At 47.7% G+C, this 25,340-nt stretch overlaps 2 protein-coding genes across 7 annotated transcripts in view; both read right to left on the bottom strand.

Annotated features, from left to right (window-relative positions):
* Positions 1 to 1,904, bottom strand: part of HSF5 (heat shock transcription factor 5) — a 36,724-nt gene extending 34,820 nt beyond the window's left edge. The window contains exon 1 of the mRNA XM_019736316.3: positions 1,289 to 1,904. Coding sequence (XP_019591875.3) covers positions 1,289 to 1,904 — 616 coding nt within the window. The remainder of the gene's footprint in view (positions 1 to 1,288) is intronic.
* A 1,019-nt stretch (positions 1,905 to 2,923) lies between these two features.
* Positions 2,924 to 25,296, bottom strand: MTMR4 (myotubularin related protein 4). 6 transcript variants are annotated; one of them, XM_019736329.3, is made up of 19 exons: positions 25,184 to 25,296; positions 23,969 to 24,007; positions 20,633 to 20,722; positions 20,174 to 20,290; positions 19,559 to 19,641; positions 17,612 to 17,772; positions 17,403 to 17,499; positions 17,088 to 17,201; positions 16,083 to 16,279; positions 15,710 to 15,838; positions 15,073 to 15,184; positions 14,400 to 14,595; positions 13,984 to 14,169; positions 13,740 to 13,910; positions 13,436 to 13,590; positions 8,120 to 9,521; positions 5,769 to 5,879; positions 5,438 to 5,526; positions 2,924 to 5,217 (listed from the first exon to the last, which is right to left on the bottom strand). In XM_019736329.3, the coding sequence occupies exons 2-19, from the start codon at positions 23,969 to 23,971 to the stop codon at positions 5,040 to 5,042; spliced, it is 3,591 nt and encodes a 1,196-aa protein (XP_019591888.3). In that variant the 5' UTR covers positions 23,972 to 24,007; positions 25,184 to 25,296; the 3' UTR covers positions 2,924 to 5,039. The 6 variants fall into 6 exon arrangements, with proteins under 6 accessions (XP_019591888.3, XP_019591887.3, XP_019591891.3 ...); XM_019736328.3 differs by having other exon boundaries at positions 22,107 to 24,007; positions 25,184 to 25,242; XM_019736332.3 differs by lacking the exon at positions 25,184 to 25,296 and adding an exon at positions 24,656 to 24,674.
* Positions 25,297 to 25,340: the final 44 nt, after the last annotated feature.

Here is a 25,340-nt window from a genome sequence, read left to right as displayed (position 1 = left end):
CAAAGTGCTGCGTCATTCATAATCCTGGGCTTAGGTTAAACTGAACGTAGTGTTATTTTCATTTGTATATTTTAATAGATTTCCATAACTGAAAAGTAACCCAGACATTTTTATGTTAAATTCATGTTAACATAATCTGAAAATGTTTCTATTACTCTCCTAGTTGAGATAAAGAATGAATTCTCACTATTATATCCTGTTGCTTTCTTGGACTTCACATCCTCAACTCTTTAAATAGAGAAAGGGTATATTGCCACCTCACCTTCATGGAAGAAGGGGAAGAGCACCAGTAATCAAGTTTATAAAATAACTTTCTATCACAGAATTTCTTTTAGTAAATACAGATTTATACATACAAAATTTTTTCAATACTGAAAGATTATAGCCAATAGTGAAAAATCGAAAGCTGTAAATACAAGCTTTCTCATATTCTTTTTAACTAAAACTTAAAAGCTGTAAAGAAAATCATTTTTGCCTTCCATGTATCCAACCGTAACATCTTAAATAAGCATCTGCACTTATTAGCTACAACGAGAGTACTGTTTAGCCCATTCATTCTATATAGGAACAACATCTAGTAAACAATAAAATATATATTTGTTTTTGAGATATATAAACAATGTCTGTTGTCCTATCCATTACTTGGATCCTAAAATATGATTACTCTCAAAACACTTCTTCCAAGATTTCATAGCTGTGTCAATGGGTGGAAGATGGCAAGTCTCTCCAAGAACAAACTTCCACTCAAGGTATCTCGTTCACTTTCCCTTGGTTGGTATAAATGTTCTAAGTTTCCTTGACCGCGGCTTTCTTCCTTCCTGCCTTGACTTTCATCATATTCTCAGCCTGTCCAGTAACTGTTTTGCTTCCCACTACAGCAAAGGAAACCATTCTGTGTTTCTTCCAGACAAAGGGCTACTTATTCTAGATGTTCACAGTGTTTAGAAGGTAAATGGCAATACAGATCTGGATTTCAAGAAGGATACAGGAAGAGCAGAAAGCGAGCCTAAAGCAGAGGTCCCTTGAGCTACTAGCAGACATAGAAGGGACTGCATGCCTCGGACTCTTTGCAGAGAAGGTACTGGCAGATAGGGGGTGCTGGTGCTAGAGAGGAGGCTAGAGGTGACATGACCTGCTTCTGGGGAAGTACAGCAGAAAATAGATCCTGGGCTCATTTCGGATACCTCAAAGGTGAGGCTGTGTGACAATGCGCTTTGAAGTGGTGGTTGCTCCCTGAGCCCATGTGCCCTGCAGTGGGCGAGGGCTGAGGAGGCCAGATGGGACTCACCGTGCGGCTCCGGCCGGGGCCCTGCGGGCGGCGGCGGCTCCTGGTGCTGCAGCGGGGAGGTGGAGGCCGAGGCGGAGGCCGACGTGATCAGGAGCCTCTGGAAGCGGTTGGGCGGACGGCAGGGCACCTCCAGGCCGGCCGCCAGCTTGGCCTTGTTGGCGCTGGTGAGCCTCTTGAGGTGCACGAGCAGCTGCGGCTGGTCACGGCGGAAGTGCGGGCTGTGGAAGTGGTGGAGCGGCCCGTCGCCCGCCGGCCCGCCGCCCCCCGGCCCGGGCCCGGGCCCTGGAGCGCCCGGCCCGCCCAACACCACTTTGCGGAAGCCGTAGAGGTTGAGTTGGCGGATGAAGCTGGTGAAGTTGGTGGTTTTGAAGAGCTCAGGCTCAGCCCCCGCACCCCCGACGACGCCGCCCCCGACGCCTGCGGCACCGCCACCGCCCCCGGCCCCTGCCCCAGGCGGACTGAGCAGCTCGGCCTCGAAGAGCGGCTGGTCGATGAGCAGCCCCTCACCACGGCCGTCCCAGCGGATCGAGCGGTACCGAGGGCTGTTCACCAGCCGCCACAGTTTGGCGGGAAAGTTGTTGGGGTTGATGGGGGTGGAGAGCAGCGCCTCCTCCATCGCCCCCTCCCGGGCCCTGGGCCTCGCCCCGCCGAGCCTGGCTCTCCCACCCCGTTCTCGATCCCCCCCGGCCTTCGCTTCGCCCTGCCCCCTCCTGCCAGCGCCCGGCCTCCGCAGACTCTGGGACGGTTGGCGCACGCACGCGTCCCAGCCACGCCCTATAGCGTAGCCAATGGGGCCTCGAGTTCCCGCCACGTGATGCTGCTAGAGCAGGCCCAGCCCCCTCGGCGCAGCGCACCTGCCTGCCCCATGCCCCAGCCACGTGCGGCAGCATGGGACTTGTGGGACATGGCAGAGGGGTCATATTCCCTCGGCGTCCTAAAACCGACAGCTTGGGCTGGGAGCTGCTGCCCATCAGGTAGTGTTAAGTTTTACAAAGAAACAAGCCCAGTTATCCATCACGGAATACTGACATTCGCGTACTTCATTCACCGCAACCAGCGTGCGGGGATTTAGAACTCGGAAAGTGCATTTGGCAATACAAAGTCAGTTATTCTTGAGAACAAAGGGCCTAACTCTATAATCTTAGTACTAACAATTGAATTGCTCATCTCTCCAAATAAAATTGTTGATGGTGGGGTAGTACCCTGAGTAAAAAGTCACCTTTTAGATAGCATTTTATGTAATTTAGGTATACTCTTTTAAGCCAAGGTTTTGCTCAGGACAATCAAGGTGGGATGAGAACTGAGGTGCCAATGAAGACGGCATCAGGAGAATACAGGCACAATCCTGTGTGCCTGATCAACCAGCTGGTGAAACTGTAGACCTTAAAGAGAAGTAAACCTCACATGAGAAGGGACAGAATTCTACAGCATCCCTAAGGATAACTCCCAACCAATCAACAAATAAGAATATAACAAGAGTTGTGCTGATAAAAAGAGAGGTCCATAAAAAAAATGGGAATGGTTAGAAGGAAGGGGTATAAATGTTTTAGTTCTTTCTCATGGTCAAAGAAAAAACTGAGTATGCATTAGGTTTTCTTAAAAAGTAAAATGAATAAAAAGACCCAACAAAGCAGCACTAATATAGAGATTTTATTTAAACTGTATTGAGTTTTTACAGCACATTGCATGTTTGTCACAACGCAACTGCACAGTTTGGATTTTTGGCCACATCATGTCACTTACACCCACAAGAGCTCTGAAAGGAGTATTTGATGAATATATCTGAGGCGACAGCCCAGAGTCTCTCTCCAAGGCCATGCAGTATGTTCACTGATGGGACAGTCCCTCAAAACAGCCATACAAAATAGACAGATACAGTCCCCTCAAATGGTACCAATCTTACTCCTAAAAACGGGCAGAGTGAAGTGCAATGAAAGTCAAGTTAATTAAAAAGCCACTCACAACTGGCAGTAAATTTTAATGATTGAGAAAATGCTTAGAAGAATTTTATGTATCAGAGACAAGGGATAGTTTGTTACTTTTTCAATGATCTCAGGAATTTCCCGGACACAAAAAAAAATCACCATTATTCAACTCCATTTAAACGAAAAAGAGTTCTGCTAGACTGACCTAAATACGCCAAAACTTTTTAGGTTACATCCATGGTAAGTATAAAAGCACAGATGCTTCTCTGTAGGATTGAAGAAAAGGTCAGGACAAATACAATTCTTGTTCTAAATGAAGATCCTAGTTATTTTTGAATAAAAAATTTTTTTTCTAGGAAGCAACATGAAAGTAGCAGTTAGACAGCTACCATAGTAGGTTTAAAACAGGATAAGCCCAAGTGTAATTTACCTCTTATACACCAACAAATTAAGGAAAATGTATAAAAGAAATCCTAGTGGTTTCATTATAGGTCAAGGAGACTGTATCTGTCCCAACCACAGTACATGGCTATATCACTGGATCTTTTGGTTAAGTGCCACTGGTACATATTAAGATGAAAAAAACAAAACGAAACAAACAAAAAAAAAACAATGTTTGGTCCAAATGGACACATTTTTCTCTCCCAATTTTGGTATCAAGGCTTTATTCTCTTCTGTTTGGGTTCCATTGTTAAGTGCACAGAAATAGACAGCAGCATTTGTACTGAAACCCTCACATACCAAACAGCATATTCTAGGAGGTAAAAACCAAACACTAAATTCTACCCTCAAGGTGTCAAGTGTTCAGGATAAGAAGCAGTGTGACCCAGAGGAGGCAGCAGCCAAGGGAAAGACAACATGAGGGAAGTGGGCAATGGAACGACAACAACAAAAAAAAACATGGTTTTATTTTCATGCCAGGAGAGGATCAAGGTGTAGCTCCTGTGTTAGCACCAGGACAACTAGAAGTCAGGCGCAAAGGGTAGGTAGGGCACAATCAGCAAATATTTCACAAGGATAATTTCTGCTTTTCCCTTCTCATTCTTCACAGTGCATACCTCAAGAGCTGTCACTGAGTCACACAGATTACTGCCTTCACAGCTCAAAATAACTGATTTTTGCCAGGACTGAATATCAGCAGAGTTTTCCTCTGCTCCCAAAAATGTCTCACTCCCTACAACTGTCCCCCCAAACTGAATATTCACTGATGCTGGCCAATGAGCCAAGTGAAAAATACAGCAAAACCTCCACTTGCTGAACCAGTCTTTCAAACCAAACTCCACAGAAAGACAGAACTAATGCAACTAGAGGGAGTGCCTCTAAAGACTGAGCCTTCATGCACAGACACAGAGCACAGAGGTACAGGGTATAGTTCATTTCAAATAGGATAGGAATTCCTACCTTATATACTATAATCAGCTTTTTTCATGGTGGAGGAGAGATGGATCTTGTTATCACTTGGAGTTTGGTTATACATATGCCTTTCTATTGCTGTTTGGGGCACACATCACCAGGCAGTATCTATGAAATCATCATCTTGTGACCCCCCCCAGGAGAAAGAAGCTGGAGTCACCAACTCAACATTAAGCTTCCAGACTCTGGGTCTGGATCAGGACCATTACCCCAAGGTGAGGATCTCACCCATAGAGGACCTCCTGTCAAATTGGAATTCCTCTGCTCCAGTCTCATGATACCGAGGATTTCTTAAGACGGTATCTTTGAGCTCTGTAATTTCATGAGCCACACCAAAGAACCTTCAAAACTACACCTGAAGCAGATCCTCTCTTCAAACCTGCTATAATTGGACAGGTAATCTCCTCTGGCATTCAACTGGAAGCTGTAGCAATGGGTTTCTTCAGATGTTGGCTCATGAGTTCCCTGGCACGAGATACTTGGATGTGTTCGTAACATGAGTTACAGACGAGGACTGGGTCATAGAGTTGTTGATCAGGTATGGGCAACTTCAGGTGGCAGCAGCCAGCACAAAATACATTCCCACAATTTCTGCCAAAGCACAAAGAAAGAAGAGTTCATCAGAAATGCCAATATACTGAGATTAAATGATACTCTAAAAGGAATTACATGAGTCAATAAAGAAAAAAGTTGGGAGCAAACAAAAATAGTTGCTATAAGGATGTCTCCACTTTCATATTAATTCAATGTTGTTCATATGTAGGTACCTCACTGCTTTTCGAGCAATATCAAATCACATAAAACATCTTACCTGCAATGGTGTCTTCGTTTGGCCAACCAGAATTCACAGTCACAGTTATAGCAATGTGATGCCATATGGTCTGGAACCCAGCGAGTCACCTAACAGAAGAGACAAGGCAAAATTCTGGGTCCTTGTGAACAAAGTGGAAGAGCAACACTGCAACAAGGAGAGCATTCCAGGAGAAAACAACAAGGCCTATCTTTATAGTTGGCCATTACTCTCCTAAAACGAAGACACTCATCTGGGGGAGAACTTGGTCTACAGCATGTTACTCATCTCTGAGAAATAGAAGCACACACTGGCTTGTCTAAGTACCTACCACATATTTGCCTGGACATACCTCAGTCTCTTTCTTATCAACAGGTTCCCAGCTTGCTTCTGAAAGGCAGTCTTCACTGTGATCGGAGCCAAAATCTTCTGTGTCACTGCCATCTGACTCCTTCAAACACGTCTAAAGAAAAGGCAAAGACATCAATGTCATCATCATCTCTAATATTTGTTTACTATATATACATCATGCCCTGTTCTAAGTGCATTACATAACGAGAACTTCTTTAATTCCTCACAACAATCTTATGATGTATACTATTATTATCTCCATTTTACAAATAAGGAAACAGCACCACAGAGCTGATAGGTAGTCAACCTGGGATTTGAACCTAGTATTCTGGCATGAGACCCATGTTTTTCTTTTTCTTTTTTTAAGTTTTTATTGGAAAAGGGGAGCAGGACTTGATTGGGGAACAGTGTGTACTTCCAGGACTTTTTCCAGGTCAAGTTGTTGTCCTTTCAATCTTAGTTGTGGAGGGCACAGCTCAGCTCCAGGTCCAGTTGCCGTTGTTAGTTGCAGGGGGCGCAGACCACCATCCCTTGGGGGAGTCAAACCGGCAACAGCAACCTTGTGGTTGAGAGGACGCGCTCCTACCAACTGAGCCATCCAGGAGCTCAGCGGCAGCTCAGCTCAAGGTGCCGTGTTCAATCTTAGTTGCAGGGGGTGGAGCCCACCATCCCTTGTGGGAGTCGAAGAGTCGAACTGGCAACCTTGTGGTTGAGAGCCCACTGGTCCATGTGGGAATCGAACCAGCAGCCTTTGGCATTAGGAGCACGGAGCTCCAACCGCCTGAGCCATCCGGCCAGCCCAGACCCATGTTCTTAACCATTATTTTAGATCACTGTCGGAAAACTATTTCTCTTGTTACATCTAAACCTGGGGTTTGCAAACTATAGCCCATAGGCCAAATCTAGCCTATTGGCTATTTCTGTAAATCAGGTTTTATTGGAAGACAGCCACAATTATTTATTTACATATTGTCTACGGCTGCTTCTGTCAAGTAGCTGCGACAGAGACTGTATGTCCCACAAAGCCTAAAGCATTTGCTATCTAGCCCTTTATCAGAAAAGTTTGCTGACTCCTGTTCTAAATCATCATCCTGAATAGTGAGAAGTTGTTAGCCCTGAACATCCCATCTCAGCAAGTGGGCAGCAAGCAAATGGGAATGTCTTAACAGGAGGACGTGAAGTGCCTGTGTAGATAACAAGATATTATAGGCAAGAAGCTGACTTCTAGAAGCTCTGGAGGACTGCTGTGCCAGAACCTCAGGCTGCCAACACAGCAAAGCCTACATGGTCATCGCCTTTCACCTGGATTATCCCAAATCATCCTAACCTGGGTTTCAGCTGCCTCATCTACTTGATACAATATTGCTAGAGTAGTACCGTGTTTCCCCAAAAATAAGACCTAGCCAGACCATCAGCTCTAATTTTTGGAGCAAAAATTAATACAAGATCTGGGCTTATTTTACTATAATATAAGACTGGGTCTTACGTTAATTTTTGCTCCAAAAGACGCCTTAAAGCTGATGGTCTGGCTAGGTCTTATTTTCAGGGAAACATGGTATTCTTCAAATACAAACCTGATCATTTACTCAGTGGCCAAAAATGTTATTGCCTTGAGGATAGAATCCAAATAAGGGAACTCAAGCTAACCTTTCCAATCCCTGTCAACTTCTCCAGTATCACCTCCCACACTACCCAACTTCCTCCCTCACAGTTCCAGCACAAGTGTACATGTACATATATACACACATACGCACCCGCACACACCTGACCCTTTGTTCGAGCCATACCACTGGATACCTATTGCCTCCATGCTTCTGCAAATGGTATTTCCCTTTCACTGTCTACCTAGCTAAACATGACACATTCTTCAGCACTCAGCTCAAGCATTATCTTCTCAGGAAAGCCTTCCCTGACCTTTCACTCCACCCTGGCCCCCAACACCTGACGCTTCCCTCAAATAAAATACTTAAGAATATCCTAGGGGTGGCCAGTTAGCTCAGTTGATTATAGAGTGCGGAGCTCTTAACAACAAGGTTGCTGGTTCGATCCCCACATGGGCCACTGTGAGCTGCATCCTCCACAACTAGATTGAAACAACTACCTGACTTGGAGCTGATGGGTCCTGGAAAAAGACACTTAAAATAAAAAGTTAAAAAAAAGAATATCCTAATCGTTTGCTTATCTCTCCCAAAAGACTGAGCTCCTTGAGAGCAGGGACTACGTCTTTCATCTCGCAACCCATCCACCAAACATAGTGACACACAGCAAGTACCCAAGGAATGAATGTTGAATGGATGCTAGGCTAATGGATAGAATAAATGGATGCATGGATGGCAGCAGGTGAATACTTACAAAATCATCCTCATAGTCCATGGGCGGCTCTGCTGGGGGTGCACAGCAGTGACGGATGTCCAGCCTCATCTGCAGCTCACGCACCTGTCGACGTAGCTGCTCCACCTCTTGCTTGTACCCTGCTTCGATTTGCCGTAATCTATGCTGGATCACATCCGTGGGAAAGGGGAGTCCATCGTCATCCAGGTAGAGAGGAGGCACTGGAGAAGGGCAGCTCAGTGGAACAGGCTTTGTGCTGGACACCTGCTTTGGGTGGCCCGACAACCATATCCGGTTGTTTTTTCCTCCTGGGCCAGTACAGTGTCCATTGGAATGACTAGAACAGAGAGGTGACTTCACCCCTTCTCTCTGAGCCCACTGGCCCCCAAAGCAGGGCCCAGTTGCCCGCATCTGCTTACTATTTGACCTCTTACTACAACAACCATAGGAAAGCAGCCGCCGAGGGGTGGTCTCCCCACTCGGGAGTGAAGTCACCATCCCCTGAAAGCTGTCCCAGTTGGACCCTAACAAAGAGAACTCACTGATCTGGCTCTGAGAAATTGGCTTTCGGGCCAGTTCCAATGGTACTTTCCCAAAGCGAGGATTTTCCAGTAACTGCCCATTCCTATTATTCCCTCTTTTGCCAGTGTCTTCCTCCCCATGAATCAGATCTGGTATAGAACTGGGCTGTTCCTGGTGGGAGACGCTTGCCACAGACCCTGGGGGCTCTTGGTTGAGAAAGTCCGCGCTTGGGTCTGGAGGAGTTTGGCAGGTAGCACTCGGTGGGTTGCAAAGGGTGCCCAGACTGTGATCTGGAGCAGATCTGGAGGGCACACCTAGCACAGAGTCTAGCTGGGCCTGTTGGGGGGTGCCTGCAAGGGAGTCCTGGGACGACTCAGGAAAATCACAAATTCCATCACACTTGTTGGAAATGACTTTAGAGAGTGCACTGACATCTTCTTTCTCAGGACAATGTTCAGGTGGCTCCTCTGTGCCATCTAAAGTCCTACCCAGCTCATCCTGGGCAGGAGGGTCTGGGGCTGGTGCTTCAGTCTCTCCCAGGACTTGGATCTCAGGATCAGAGGTGTTGCTCTTCATTTCCTGGGGCACTGTGGCATTAAGCAGTTTGTAACTTGGAGAACAGCTTTTGTGACTCTTGAAAGGTTTATTTGTCAAGTAGTCTTTCTGGCTGCTGGGCAGAAGGGGAGGAAGACCCATTTCTCCGGCAGTCTGCTGAGGACCTCCTATGCCAGATTCCACGAAGGCTGTCTCAGATCCTTCTGGGTTGCTATGCCATGGCTCCAGGCCGACTCTGGCCTCCTGACAGTGGTTATTCAGGTTAGGGTCACTGGATGTGCGCGTCAGGGGGCTGCTTGTGTCACAGGCAGAAAGAAGATCATCCATAGATCTGGTTTTAGGTAATCTGGAATGACAACACAACACCTCCAGGTCGGGAAATGGGACCCATCTCCAATATATAAAATCAGGTCATCAAAGCAATATCAAAGCCAGAGTTGACAAGAAATAGGACATTTAAGATTACAAATAACCAACGTTCACTGCAAAAAGTTTACTCTGAAAAAAGTGTAGGACATGAACCCTGTCTTCAAGAAGCCTGGATCTGTCCTCAGCTTTCATCAGCCCTCACCCTACACAATCTCCCTTGACAATCTATCTCAGTCACTCCCATGGTTTTAACTGCCTTCTAAGCTGATGCCTTCTGAGTCTAGTATTTCAGCCTCAAACCTAATGCCCAACTGCCTCTATCACACATGGTTAGACAGAAAGAAGATGGGTTTTGGAGCTAGACAATATTGGCTGTGACACTGATTATCTATATGACTACAAGTAAGTTATTTAACCTCTCAGACACTTGGTTTCCTCCTCTATAAAACGGTAATAAATTATAACTTGTAAAGATTCTATGATTCAAAATATAAGCAACCAATGACAAATTTATTAAGGCTATCCTCATGACTCCTTATTTTTACAGCTTTCCTTACTATTAGTTATCTCTCTATCACAGTAGTAACCAACACAGCTTTTTACAACCAGCAGTGTGCTCCTTTGAGTCCCAAGTCACCATGGAAACTTCCCCTAGTATACAGTACTTGAAGAGCTCTAGAGGTATTTGTGCACACCAAAAGGGTAACAGACATTTTGAAGGATGACCTCTCAGACTTTTAACACAGTTCACAAGTCCTTAGAGCAACAAAAACTTCAGGGAAATTTGTCAGGAAATAGCAGAGACGTCACTGGGCTCCTACTTTCAGATGTCTCAGGCCAGCCAATATAGAAAAAGCTCTCGAAGGTAGTTACAATATCGCTGATTTTTCTAAGTGTTTGGTTTTTGAAACATTATGTTTTAAAGGTGTTTGTGTTTGATTTTACTTTTGTAATCAATTTTATATTAGTTTTATTTTTTTTGTGGCATGAAATTCCAGGAAGGCAATAACAATGGTTATGATTACAGTCTCTGGAATCCCATAGGCAGGGCTTGAATTCCAGCTTGGCAACTTTTTAGCCTTTTTTTTTTTTTTTTTAACTTTTTCTTATGGAAACTTTCAAACATGCAAAAGAAGTAGAAGAATTTGAAGAATTCCCACATACTCTTTACCCAGATTCAACAATATCAACAGTCTGCAATCATCCACAGCTGATGCTTATGTACACCAAAGGTTTAATCAATAAAATAATGCTGATAGAGACAATAATGCCTGCGGAGTCTGGAACAAGAGACTCATCCGGCTAGAGTGGTCAGGGAAGGCTACACAGAAAGCGTAGGATTTGAGCTGGGTATAGAAGAATGTGTTGGACTTTAATGAAAGAAGAGGCGAGAGGGCAGGACATTTTTGATCTTGGGAAAGGTAGAACCAAAGGTTAAGTCAGGTCAGCTGTTAAAGAAACTATTTCCTTTAAGACCTTTATACCACCATTTCTCTAAATCCAACTCTCCATCTTGAATTGCCTATAGCATACTTCCTCTTTGCTGTCAACTAGTATTTCAATTCTAACCTACCTGTATCTCCTTTCTCCCCAAACTGACTTGTCTTCTCAACTTTTCAATGTCTATTGGTGGTACTAATATCCTCCCAGTTTCTAAGCTCAGGGACTTGAAAACTGTCTTTGGTTCTCTTTACTCTTCACCTCTACCCTCCAATATTCAATCAACTCCATACCCTGCTAATGGCTTCTCTATGATGTCTCTGAATTTAATCCTTGTCTTTTCCAAGGACTCTTGCCCTTATATCCGAATGACAAGAGTGCTGGCTGGTCTCTGTGTCTCCAACTACCCTGCTCAGTGATTAGTTCTCAAAAAATCCTATTCTCGCCAGGCCACAATGACGTCCTACAATGATTTACTATTGACAACTGAATCAAAATAAACTCCTCATTGTAATGTTTAAAGTCCTCAATGAACTATCCCATACTTATTTCTCTCTATTCTTCAAAATAGCCAACCCCTGCCAACTCCAGAGAAGTTCTTTAAAACTCTCTCGTGTACCAGTTCCTTTGGACCCCTCTCCACCAAACTCCCAACTCCCTTCATTCCATTCATTTGTCTGTTCATTTAAGTATTTACTAAAGGACCTATTATGTGCCAGGCCCTGAGACAGATACTAAAAAAGCCATAGTTCTTGCTTGGTCTGCCATAAAAACTTCTCTGAGTAAAGAGTCACCAAATGATCCCTTTCTTACTTCTCATTTCTCTAAAAGCTTTGAACTACACATGCTCTTATTTACTTAGATGTTGACTTAGAATTATCTTACAGCTTTTTAAAGTATCACGAATAGCGTCAATATCTTCTATTTCTTTGGTATAGCCCATAAACCCTAGCATAGCACTAGGCAACTAGTAGGTATTAAAGAAACATTTATTGATGTGAAAAATTAGATATTGATTTAAGGCAATGATTATTGAATGGGTCACAGAACTTAGGGAGAATTTCATAAGAAAATTATGGCCCCTACCCCTGGAAAAGTAAACTTTTCAACCTATACCCAAATTCTGCATAGTTTGAGGAAGGAGAAAAATCACAGAACTCCTGAAGCCTATGCATGGGCCCCTGACAATGGACTCAGCTCCAAAAACGCTAAAACCAACAATTAAGGGGGTTGGGGTTTTTGTTTTGCTTTATAATATTCAACCAATTATGTAAGTTATATTTTAATTTTAAAAACGTTTGCTGGTACACAAAAATCAAAATCTGAAATGTACATATCCTTTGAACCAACATTTTTATCTGTAGGAATTCACCTGGCAGAAATACTAGCAACAGATGCAAAGGTATACATGTAAGGTAACACCACTGAACTGTACCCTTAAAAATAGTTTAGATGATAAATATTATGTTATGTGTATTTTACTACAATTTAAAAAAAAGATATGTGTAAGGATGTTAACTAAAGCACTCCTTGTAATGAGAAAAAAAAAGGAAATCACCTAAATGACCAATAGAAAACTAGTTACATAAATTATGACACACTCTAATTTTGGACTATTATGCAGCCTCTAAAAATAATAAAGCAGCTTTATATTGTCATGGGGTGACACCCTAACACAAAGTGAGAAAAACAACTTGCAGAACAGTATGCAAAATATGATTCTGTCTTTGTATGGAAAAAAAATGTTTCTGTATGACAGTATGAGAACGTGGACATATCTACGTCCAGATAAACATCTGGAAGGACACCTCTGGGGACAAGGATCAGGGAGGGAGGACGTTCATTTTCTACTTTTATATTGTTTGACTTTTTCATTTAAATAAGGAACACATATTACTCTTATAATTTAACCAACCTCCATTCTACTTCCCCCAAAACGTTCTGCCAGAAGATAACTTTAAATTTTGTCTCCCGTCAAATTCTGACCTTTTTCTGACAGAGTAATGTGAAGGTCATCCCCCTTCTGGGAGCCTGTTTCCCTGAGAGTCAGAGGCTTCTGGAAGCTAATGCTGGATACAGCAAAGGTTACTACTAAGACAGCAAGCTACCCATCCATGCCTTCTATCAGGGAACATAAGACCATTCCCACAAACCTTCCTGAAACAGTCCCTTCTCTCCTGTTCTCCTCTCCCCTGCTTGGGTATGTCACACAGGATGATAACAGTTACAGGAAACAAGGTAACCAGTCTTATCTTAAGGGAGGACCTTGAAAATGCACAGAGTGCATTGCACTCCAGGCTAGCTACAAGTCTTGGGCCAAACTTCTCCAACTGACTCAAGAAGTTGCTTTTAAATATCTCGTAAAAGAAAGAAAACAACATTTAGGTAAAACTCAAAGCAGTTATTGCCTTCTTAGTGGAGAAAGGTAGAGAGCAAGAAGGGCAATCTTACCTGTCCAGAGAGCGGCCAGAGAACTCCTGGCTCTGAGCCACTGGAGAGAGGTAAAGATCCATGTTCTCCTCCCCGAGTGTGCATGGAGATGATGCTGGCAAGTAAACAGCTGTCCAGAGGTGCAGGGCCCGGACATGACACACAGGATGCAGGACCTGGGGAAGCAGCCCATACTAGTGTATTGTAAGATGGTCCAGGTCCCGCTTCCTTCCCTAAGCCTTTGGCCCTATGTTCTCCCCAGTGACTCGATCTTTCTCCCTCCAGGTCTCCAGGCAGCACCTATAGGATAAGGGCTCAGGCTTACCATGTCTGAGCCGGGTGTGTAGAGGAAGTTATGGAAGTTCTTATTGCCAGCTCGCAAGAGGGCCCACACAGAGCAGGTCCGCTTGTAGATGTTGCGTTTCTCTCGCTCACAGGGGTTGTTGGCCAGGAACGTGCCGTACAGGCAGGAGTATGTGTGCTGCACCAGTTTTACCTAGGGAGCCGAGACAGCTTGTACCTGGGGGCCTCGGCCACCCTACCCCCTGGTCACAGGCTTTAGGACTTACCAGGAATGCTTCATTGAACTCGAACAGGCAGGGGAACTGCTTGAGCAGCTGATGAACAGAATCAAGCCACTGGAGGAACACAGGGCACTGCTCATTTTGGTCCTCTGCATTCTCCTGGTGGCCACAGCGATCTCCAAACTTGTGCCCAAAATCCAGCCAGTCAGACTCTACTAATACTTGGAAGCCCTGCAAAGAAGAGAGTTCAAGCTTAGGGCCTCTCTGGAAAGGTTAGTGTGCCACTCCCCAGGGGATGCCAGAAGCAGGGAGCTGGCAGCTTCAGACAAGAACAGGACTGAACACAGAGGAGGACTCAAAGCACCAATGGCCTCTACTGAAAATCTTCAAAACAAATCCATAGGGCCGAACAGTTTGCCCAGCACCCCCTTTCCTTGTTCTTTTCCAACGCTTCTCAGTACCTCCAGTGTCCTGTAATACGGGTCCAGGAGTATTTTGGCCAGGGCTACGATCTGTGGTGTCCGGTCCCAGCCATCGGAACAGTGTACCAGCACAGGCCGGCCCTCCCGGTCTACCGTATTAGCCACAAGCACGGCTGCCTTTAGCATCACCGACAAGTGCTGCAGCCATTTGGTGCTCTCCAGTGCCGACAGCCAGCTACACAAGAGCAGAAATCAAGTTTGTCACTAAAAGCACGGAGGCCACAACAGTCTCTCCATCACCCACAGCCAGTCACAGCTAACAAAGTCCCGAGTGAGGCCTGAAGCAAGAGGCCCAGCCCGTGGCTTTTCTGCCAAGAGAAGGTAGGGAAGACAGGAACTGAGAGACTCTTAGGATCAACAGAAAAACTAGGCAGCAGCACATGCACATTTAGCCACTTTCTTTCCACGGTTCTCTGTGTTCTCTGAGGAGGACAACTGATCCAAACAAAAGGAACCCCACGTCCTGTGGCCGTGCCAAAGTCTCGGATGAGAAGTAGAAGACATGTTCTTGGAACTGGCTCACTGCACCCATGCCCTCAGGTCTCCTGTACCTCCACACTTCCCATCCCCCTGTCTAATTTTCCAAGAACAAGAAGTACTGGGTAAGGGATGAAACTGGAGGGAGGATGGAACCCGAGCAGGGAACACCTACTTGCTGGGGTCTGGCATCTGGCTACACACAGCACGGAGGTAGTGGAAGCTGTTCCGGATGGCATGGATGTTGGCCATTCCCATGAACACAACCTCACAGTTGGGGTAGTACTCTGCAGACGTGAAAGAGGTGAGTGACACCTAAGACCATGTCCTAGAAAACAGCTCAACAGGACAAGAGCAGTCCCAGTGGGCAAAGCTTTCCTGGCAGGGCACAACACTCCATGATTTAGTTTCCACAGCTAAATGTACTCCAGAAATCCCTATCACCCATTTATACTCAGGTGCCATATACTAATAGTAGTAATAATATTAATAACAAATGATAACCGTAGTACTGCTAGTAATGACAACATAGAGTGAATTCTCAATGGTAGCTGCTCTGTGCCAATAATTTTATACATGTAACTTCCAAACATCCAACAACTTTGCGAGGTATGCATCATCCCCATTTTTCAGAGGAGAAAATAAGACTTAGATTAAGGAATGGAAGCATAGTCACAGCTAGCTAAGTGGCAGAGTCCTGATTCCAAGCCAGCTTTGTTTGGCTCCTTTCACTCCACAAGCTGCCCCGTACCCCTCCTGTCAAGGCCACCCAGAGCACAGGTTGGCTGCAGATACTGGGGTGACAGCAATACCTTCACACTCGCAACCTCCACCCTTGGCCCGGTTAGCCACGGCCGCCGTGTAGGATCGTGCATCCAGGATCAGCAGCTTCTGGGGGGCTGCTGTGCTCTCCACTCCAGAGCATGCAGTCAGGGAGGAATCTAAATACACAGCAGTGAGAAGAGCCTGGGTCAGCCAGCCACCCAGCCTCACCCTACGCTGGGGTACTGCCTTTCTGAAGAATATACTAGAGGCCCCTCACACCCCACAGCCTCCCAAAATGCAGGGACCCAGGCAGCCTGTGTGTTGTCATCTTCTTCCCATCCTCACTGAGGACTCCCTGGGAGTCAATGCGGCCAAAGTGGGGGCCTGCTCCCCAGGGGGTCAGCACCACCCACACCTTACCGAAGTCAGTGTCACATGCCTCGCTGGCATCACTATTCCCAGTGCTGAGGGAGCTCCCAGTGGCTCTAGTCCCCGGGTCCAGGGCACAGGCTTTAGCGATGGACGTGACCAGGTACTCATCATCGGCATTGCGCCAGCCCCACCAGCTGATCTCAGGCTGGCTGCAGCGGGCGATGGCAGCCCCATTGCGTAGGTGTCTGACAGAACAGAAAAAACCAGGGTGCCCTTGGCATTCACAGCCCCCAGAGGCCACCACTGAGACTCCAAGGGAACAGAACCAAGACCTCCAAAGCCAACAGAGGCTACCAGTTCATCCAGGCCATGAAAATAGCAATCAAAAGCCCCTAGGGCGCTTTACAGTATACAAAGCGCTGTCACACACATTTCTCAAATGGGCTCTGTATTCCCAAGGTGACTTTGACTCATCAAATCTGCACGGCACTTGCTCCAGGTACAGACACCCAGCAGGAGAACAAGCCTGAGCCCAGAGCATGAACAACTCAACTTCAACACCTGTCTCATTCTGTTTTAGCTACACTGTTCTGGTCAGGGGTCGGCAAACTTTTCCCATAAAGAACCACACAATCAATTTTTGGCTTTGCAAGTCACAGCCAGTCTTTGTCACACAGTCTTCTTTCTGTTTTTTTTTGTTTTGTTTGTTTGTTTATTTTTTTAAATAATGCTTTAAAAATGTAACAACCATTCATTGCTCATAGGCTGTACATAGCATGGGTTGCAGTCAGGATTGATTTACAGGCCATTTTGCCAACCTGTTCTAATGCAAAATTTTACACATACCTAAAAAAAAGGAAAGTGAATAAAGTCCCCAAAAGCCTCATCCTTAGGAGAAAAAAAACTAAGGCATTTTTTTGTTTTAAAATTATTTCACAGCCACTTCCTGGCAGGGTGTCAATTCCCAGTCCACCATGCTGCTGCAAACCTCCACTTCTGACTCTTATTGCATAAACACATGTCCTCCCTGTTTCCTATCCCTCATTGCCTCACCTATACACAACCACGGGGATCCGCTTCCAGGAGCGGAAGGAAGCCACATTCTCCAGCTCTTTATCTGTGATCCACACAGGAACCAGCAGCTTCTGAGGGTAACTGGGGCACAATCTGAAAAGAGACCAGATGGGATCACCGAGCTTGATCTAAGACAGGGAATAACAAGATCCCCGGGGATCGCTTTGTGGGAAGAGGGACCAGGAACCCTCCTTCCCCACAGAGCCAGGAGCTGTGCCCACTGGGCTTTATCCGTATGTGGAGGAGGTCTGGGTCTGGACGGCTGTTTTGGTTCCCCAGCCCCTGCCCTCTCACTTGTAGTTGCTGTTGATATGCGAGACTCTCCAGACATTCTGCAGGTCAAAGCCCATCCTCGCCAACTCAGCCTCCTGCCGACATCGTATGTGCTCTCCTGCAAAACAGTCCCCACACGTGTCAGCATCCAAGAGCACCACGTCAGGGGGTGGAGGAGGGATGCAAACCAAGGAATAAGAAGTCTCCCAAAGAAAACAGCTTGGCCTCACCTGGCTGACACAGGTGAGTATGCTGGTCCTCCTCGGTCAGTCCCAGGCACCAGGCGTGGTAGGCAAAGGCAAAGAGGTCCTCAGGCTTGGCAGGTCTTGCTGTGGCCCGGCTCAGCCGTGAGAGCCACTCTTGGCACTGCTTGAAAGTGGAGAAGTGGCACCTGCCAGGCAAGAAGCCACAGAGTGAAGCAAGACGCGGGTGTGCATTGGGACCAAAGGGTCAAAAACATGGCCACAGGAAGGCAGTGGAGAGAGGAGGCTGCAAAGCAGGAGGTAATTGGGACCCTGGGAAGGACCAGGGACACTGGCCAACACCTGAGAGAAGTTATCTTTGTCACAATTCTCCTCCCAAGAAGTCTTATCCTTGAGACATATTTGTCCCGTCTAATGGCGCCCTACGATTTCTTGTATCAAATCTAAAAGCTATCACATGGCCCTGAATGTCGCTACTCCTTGTGTTATCTCCCGTGACTCCTTAACATACACCTTCTGCTTCAGGCTGAAGTCCTGCTCCCCTTATTCCTGTCTTGTTTTTTTTCACTTCTGCTTGTGAATATCTTCTTTCAGCCTAGCCACACCCTACTGACACTTTGAACATAGTTCCAGTCCCACCTCTTCCTTGAAGCCTTCCCAGCCTATTCCATTCCACAGACCCCTTCCTCTCTTATTCTTAATGTGCTTGGAGTATTAAATGGTAAGTTTTTCCATAGCATATTTCCACATGTTAACTCTTCTTTCAGAACTAGACTTTAACCTCCTTATAGGGAAGCGCAATGTGGATTTTCCTGAATCCCTACGGACTGAGCACGCGGCAGGCTCTAAGCTGGGCATCCTTTTCATAATCCTTAGAGTATTCTGACTCCTCTTTCTCTCATATCCAATCTGTCAGCAAATCATGTCATCTCTACTTTCAAAAATCTGACCACTTCTCACAATTTTGATTGTTACCATCCTACACAAGCCACCATGATATCTCACCTGGGTAACTGCATAAGCTTAACTCGTCTCCCAGCTTCTACCCTTGCTTTTGTCCACGTCACCTTCTAGCTATTCTAAAATAGCAGCCAGAGTAATTCTATAAAACATTAATCAGATCACATCACTCCTTTGCTCAAAACCTTCCAGTGGTTTCTCATTTTCCTCAAAGAAAAAGCCAGTCAGATGACAGCCTGGCACCCATCCCCTTATCTCTCAGGTCTTATATCCTACTATCCTCAGCCATATGTACTCCACTCCAGGCACGCTAACCTAGCTTCCTGGCCATTCTTTCAATATGCCAGGTAAAAATGCACCTCGGGGCCTTTATACTCACTGTTACCTCTGCCTGGTACATTCTTCCCCCAAATATCCACATGGTCACTTTCTTCAGGTCTTAACTCAAATGTCACCTTTTCAGTGCAGCCTTCTCTGATCACTTTGTTTAAAGCTACAACCTTCACCCCCATAGCACTCCATATCCCCTTTCCCTGCTTTATTTTCTACCTTTACCCTTAACATCATTTAACATATTTTACTCACTTATTATTTACTGCTGGTATCTCCACATTAGAATATAGGTTCCATGAAAGCAAAAAATTTTGTCTATTTGTTCCCTGCTGTATCCCCAGTGCTTGGAGTAATGTGCTTAATAAATGTGTATTAAATGAATAAATAAATGAACCAACAATGTGAGTGCAGTATGGCAGATATCGTCCTACATGCTTTCATACACATTATCTCATTTAATCCTATGTGACCCCCTGAGCTAAGCATTATTCCCATTTCTTCGCGTCAAGATACTGTGGGTCAGAAAACTGATCTCTCAGCCCAGACAGGATTTTGACCTCTTCTTCCAAATTGGGAAAGTGAGGCAGTATTTTTCCTTTCTTGCTTCACAGAAACCCTGCAGCAGACAGGTCTGGGCAAGATTAGGGTGAGAGGACCTGAGTGATGCCCCATTGCTCTCACCTCACCACTTTGGAGTCCTTGCAGGCAATATGCAACTGGAACATGTCACGGCTCTCCACACTGTCAATCATCCGGAGGGGAACCTTTACAGGAAGGGTAAACTGAAGCTCAGATCCCCTCTCCCCATATCACACCTCATCTCCACCCCACCCCAGATGCTGATGCATCAACAGAAGGAAGAAAACAGACATTTACTGAGGGCCTGTTAAGTGCCTGGTAACTGTGCTGGGTCCTCTACATATGTGACCCCAATGAATAATCATAAGAAATCTATAAGGCAGGTGTTTTCACTCCAAATTATTAAGGAGGAAATTGGGCCTCAGTTGGGTGACTTCACCAAGGTCACATAGCTGTTAAACGGCACTCTTCCAACAAGCCACTGTGCCCCTTAGAAAGGCCAGCAATAAAATAAGGGAAAGAAAGAAGGGAAGGGGAAATAAGAGAGACAGAAAGACCTATAGCTAGAAAAATGAGGCAGACAGGAAAATAAAAAGTTAGTCAGAAAAGGGAACCCCAACTTTTTGGAGACATGATCAGGTACAGCATTGGAGCAATCCCACCTTGCACCTCATAGGGATTCTGGCTTGAGCGTGGGAGAACATGACAGGAACTCACGTTGATGACAGAGTCCTTGAACTTGATATGTAGCCGGTAGTTGGAGATGGCAATGAGGGCATCAGCTGCCCGGCCCAGGAACTCCACTCCCTCACCCTGCAGCACTGTGAAGGGTACCTGCCGAGGGGCAGAGGAACCCTCAGTCCAGAAGTGAGTCACCCTCGATTCCCTTCCTCCATGATCTGTGGGATTCCCTCTGGAAAAGCTGGGCCAAGACAGGACAGAAGAGTCCTCTCCACGGTAACAGCACCAGGCAACAGCTGTACAGGAAAGCTGCCTTTCCTTCCCTGGGGCCAAATGCTCCATAATGCACATGCAGACGGACTCCCCTCCCTCCAGAAACCAGGGAGCAGGAAGCCAGAACTCCGGTACTAGCCCCTTGGAGATATTGGGATGGGGGTGTGGGGGGTTAACCAAGCAGGGAGTTCCACCCATCCTGGGCCCCCAACTCCTCCTTACCTGCAGATTCTCCTCCTCTTTCACTAGTTCCTTGGGGGGGAACAGATCCTTGGCTTGGATGTACTCCAGGCTGGGGGGCCCCTCCTCACCCTGTGGAGACGGCCTCAGCCCTAAGTCACCAGGCCCATTAGGCCTCATTCTACAACCCTCCCCTCAATAAACCCACATATACCCCACACACACTTATAAAGGTTGTGGTCACTAGAGGAGGGAAAAGGAGAACTGGCTTGATGGGAGGTGTTCTCAAGCCTAGTAAGCCTCAGGAAAGAGTGGTCCAAAGAGGAACTGAGAACCTACGCTCCTCTAAGGGGGAATCTCCGTGGTAGAACCAAGATTCCCCAAATGGAGGAAGAAAGAAAACTAAGGAGAGGAAAGGCTAATGTAAGGACAAGGCACAAGTGGTAATGGGAAGTGCTGAGATGAGGAAAAGGAACCAGGTATGGCAGCTGATTACAGAAACAAGAGAGAAAGCAGGCACCCATGGCCACAGAGGCTTTGATCTGGTGGGTGAAGGAGACAAAGAGGAGTGGGCTGGGGGATTCAGTCCTGTGCCTCTAGAGGGCCTTTATGGATGCTTTCAAAAGGAGGATGTTTTGGAGCTGAGCTTATCTTCCACTTAGGCCCACATTGCTAACCAGCCCCCATCATCCGCCAAGCCACCTGCCCTGCCAGCTGATCTGAGGGGAAATCCTGAGGATACCCAGAGCAAGCAGAAGTCACTCTCCTCCCAACCACTAGGGAGGGGGGGAAAAGGGAATCCACGCGCCTGGGAGGAACCAAGAGACCCAAGGACAGCCAGGGTAGAGAGAGATGCCTGGCAGACACCCACAGGGGGTGAGGAGGGGAGGGTGGGAACATCTGAGAGGACAGATGGGGAAGCTGGGAAGGAGCATTAAGCCAGAGCGGGAGGAGGGAAGGGCTGGGAATGATGCAGAGTTACGGAGGCCTGCAGAGGTAGGGAAGATGGAGAAGAGAGCCTGTCTGGGGGACAGTCAAGGAGAAAAGACTGGCATATCAGGTGAGGGATGGAGTGGTGGAAGGGGAAAGGGACTGAAGCCAGGGAGACAACGCAGACATCCTGTGCTCCCCAACCAGCCCCCTATCATCCCAGACAGCCTACTAGCCACATCCCACATCCCCAAGCAAGGATGCAGCGGGTGGGACCAAGATGGAGAGGCGGAGGTAAAGGGACGTATCCCTGCAGGGCGGGGCCTGGAGCTCTGCAGTCAAGGGCAGTCGCTGCGGGACCAAGATGGGTCACAGAATTTCGATCCCCAGACTTCGACAATCCCCAGCACCCAAAGATTAAAGCAAGTCCAAGAAAGAAGAGGGGCAGTTTCCCCCTCCCCTTCCAGGGGCCTAGGGAAGGGGGATGGGCTGAAATTCGGATTCTCGGGGGTTGGCCCTGGGCGGACCCCTGCGGGTGCAGCAAGCGCTGGGGGCCCGGGTCCCCGCAGGCGAGGCCGGCACTTACAAAGCAGCTGAGCATGGAGCAGGAGACGCGGGCGGTCAGGCTCATGGTCGCGGGAGGTCTGGGCCAGCGCACATGTCCCCGGAGCCGCTGCGCTGCCCGCCAATCCCGGGCGCTCGCCGCATCCCGGCTGCGGGGCTCGCCAGGTGCAGCCGCGGCGGCCAGGAGGCGAGCGCGCTGGCGGTGGGGCCTCCGCGCGACTCCCGCGCGCCTCTCCCCTCCTTTCCACAATGGAGCGAGCTCAGCTCCGCCCTCCCGCACGAGCGCCGGAGGGAGGGGTGCCAGGGGAGTGTCCAGGACGGCGCGAGGAAGCCAGGGGCGGGGCGGTCCCCGGAGCCCGGCCCACAGCCCCAGGCCCCTCCCTCCCCGCAGCCCCTCAGCTGCGTGGGAGGGCGTGCTCAGGGGACGTCTAGGGGCTTTCAGGAGTCTGGGCTACCGGACTGTCCCCAGACTGCATGAGAGGGGAAGGAGAAATGCCTACATCTTCTCACTTCCCATTTTCTCAGGTGAGCCGCCCCACACCCGTTTTCACACATCCGTCCCCACGCCCTCCCCTCCTATCTGAGTTCCCGCAATGCCTGTCCTAAATTCCCAAGATGGAGCTCACCCACTTCCACCCCGTGCCCTTTCCAGTTTCAAGATTTCCTCCTTTCCCTCCAAAACCACCACCCACCACACACACCCCTGTCCATCACGGTCCTCCAACACCCTGACCTCACTAAAGCCCACTCCCTTTCTGCTCCTTACAATGAACACTGGGCTAGTGCCAGATAGGTCATTCCACACTCCTGAAAGTGAAATTCCCTGAGTTTTTTATTCCAAGGCCCAACCGTACTCCTTAGGCTCCATCCCTCTCTTGTTTCACATCCTCTGATGTCTGGGTAAGAAAGTCTTAATTGGAAGAGAGAGAATTTTTAAGGCTGGGAAAGAAAAGAGCTGAAACTATGGCCCACGGCAGCTATGCAAAAACGAAACTTGAAACCCAAAGATATAGGGGGACGGTGGGAGTTGGGTAGAGGGCCAAAGAAGAAGGAGCAGTGACAAGAGGCTCAAAATGTCACCAAGAGTCACACAAGTTGCTGGTTGGAACCCCACACTTCCTGTGCCTGGTAACTTTCAGAAACCAGGGCTTGGGTTTGGGTTTGGGTTTGAGTTTTGGAAGAATGGGAGAAAAAAGTGACATTTTATTAAGCATCTACTATGAGCCAGACATGTTTCAAACATTATCTCACTAAAACCTTTAGATTCCTCAAGAAGTAAGTCTTGTCTTGTTTTACTGGTTAAGACTTTAGGCCTAGTGAGAAAGTATGCAGTTACTTACAGTTAATGGAAAATACAGGGGATCATTATAACCACCCACACCCCCCAGTGATATTCTGGGCACCTTGAGGATGCTATCCTGCTATATATCCAGTCATCTATTCCCTGCAATAGCTTAACAGACAGCAGCACCTTAGAGCTGGAGAAGCCCGGCAGTTTTGGTAGCGTCTCTCCTGATACGCACCCACAATATTCAAGGACCCCACTAGGAAGTACAACGATCTCGAGATAAAGGAGGCCTGGCTTTTCAGACCAGAACGGAGAACTTCTACCAGGAACCAAGAAAACCAAAAAAAGGGCAATTATGAAGAGCTAATTGCACGTGCAGAAAAAAAAGACTTCCAGAGGCTTCCTCTCCCAGTGCTGTATGTTGGCTGATGTTCTGTAATCTAAAGAAACTCTAATTTATCTCCAGAGCAGATGAACCTGTTTAGGAGCTGAACAGAGTAGCCTGGAGCTCAAGGTCCGGGAGGGGCGGGGCAGCTTCACAGGAGAAAGACAAGAATTACAGAAAACACAAAGGTCTGAGGAAAGAGAGTACTCACCATTCTACCGTGGTGAGGGTCCTGGCTGCCTGCTTCTCACTGTAAGGAGACAGAGAAACATAAGAGTAAAGAACACCATTAACATCACCATAGAATGAACAAATGCCATACATCTACTGCTGAACTGCTCTACAACTCTTAATATCCTCCCTCACAGAGAATCCAGGCTTTCCACAAGTCACCATACCAGACAGAGGCAATGGGAACCACATGGGGAGAAAGCAACAAGTGATTCTGCAGGGCATGAAGTCAGCCACAAAGTTCTGGAGCAGGACTGAGAGTATCATCCAAGATTATTCAGCAGAACTGAAGTATCTTGATTCCCAGACCCAGAAGGATAAGTAGAACGCTCCAAATCCTGTTCTTTGTGGGAGAGCAAAAGAACTGCCAACTCTGAAGAGACAGTGGCTGCTCAACCAAGACCCACCTCTGGCGCTGGTGGGGACATGAATCCAGTGGAATGTCTGTTGGCCTTTGAGTCTGGTAGTAGCACCCACCTGATCTGTTTACTGGGGGCAAAGTCCAGAGCAGAGGACAAGAGGGAGGGGACCACAACCTGTGATCAGAAGGCAGCAGGGCTGGACAGGTCCTGCTGAGTGTACTTACACTACGTGGGGTGATACAGGTTAGTGGGAGGAAGTCACACAACAGGGACAGAATCAGGCCAGCCCAGGCCTGAGTTAGTACCTGTCAACTGGGCCTAAGCAACAGAAATTTCAGGATAGGCCTCCTTGGCCCACTTAGGGAGCCAGGCCCAGGTTTCACTGACACTTTCCTTCATGCTTGCTATCTGAGTTCGGGCAGTCCAGCAATGCCCCCCCGGAAGGCTGCAGGTATAAAAGCCTCCATCTGTAGTCCTGTCGCCTCCCTCATCACAGCCCACGCTTCCTCATGGGGGAGCCAGCAAGCGGCAAGCCAAAGGTGCTGCCTCACCGCCCACTGGCACGCAGCCTCAGGGAAACGGAGGAAGAGACAAGGACCGGGCCTGGGAAGCCCAGGGTTCCTGGACCTAAGGGATCTGGCCCCGGGGGGCGGGCCACGCTGGCAGGGGAGCCCAGGTGCCCTGGTTCTAGGGGCGGAGCCTAAAGACTCGGAGGCGGAGCCCCGAATGACAGAGGGCGGGGCTCACGAAAGCTGGTGGGGTCGGGGCGGAGCCGAGCAAGCCGGGGTCCTTGCGGTTCCCAGACTGGCAGTGCACGGGGCATGGTGACTCACCCAGGCGGCGTCCGCCCGACCCTCGGAGGCCGCGGTCTCACCACTTCCGTCTCCTGCAGCTGCTGAGGCCGCGCAGCTTCGACCCCCACCACGGTGCCCCTCTCCCCAACCAATCATATCCCTGATCTGTGCCCGCCCTAGCCAATAGCCACACAAA

Source organism: Rhinolophus sinicus, chromosome 12 (assembly GCF_057876585.1).
Source record: "Rhinolophus sinicus isolate RSI-liver-muscle chromosome 12, RSI-T2T, whole genome shotgun sequence".
In the NCBI taxonomy this organism is placed as follows: domain Eukaryota; kingdom Metazoa; phylum Chordata; class Mammalia; order Chiroptera; family Rhinolophidae; genus Rhinolophus; species Rhinolophus sinicus.
Note: the sequence above shows the minus strand (reverse complement) of the source record. Positions and strands in the feature narration are given on the sequence as shown.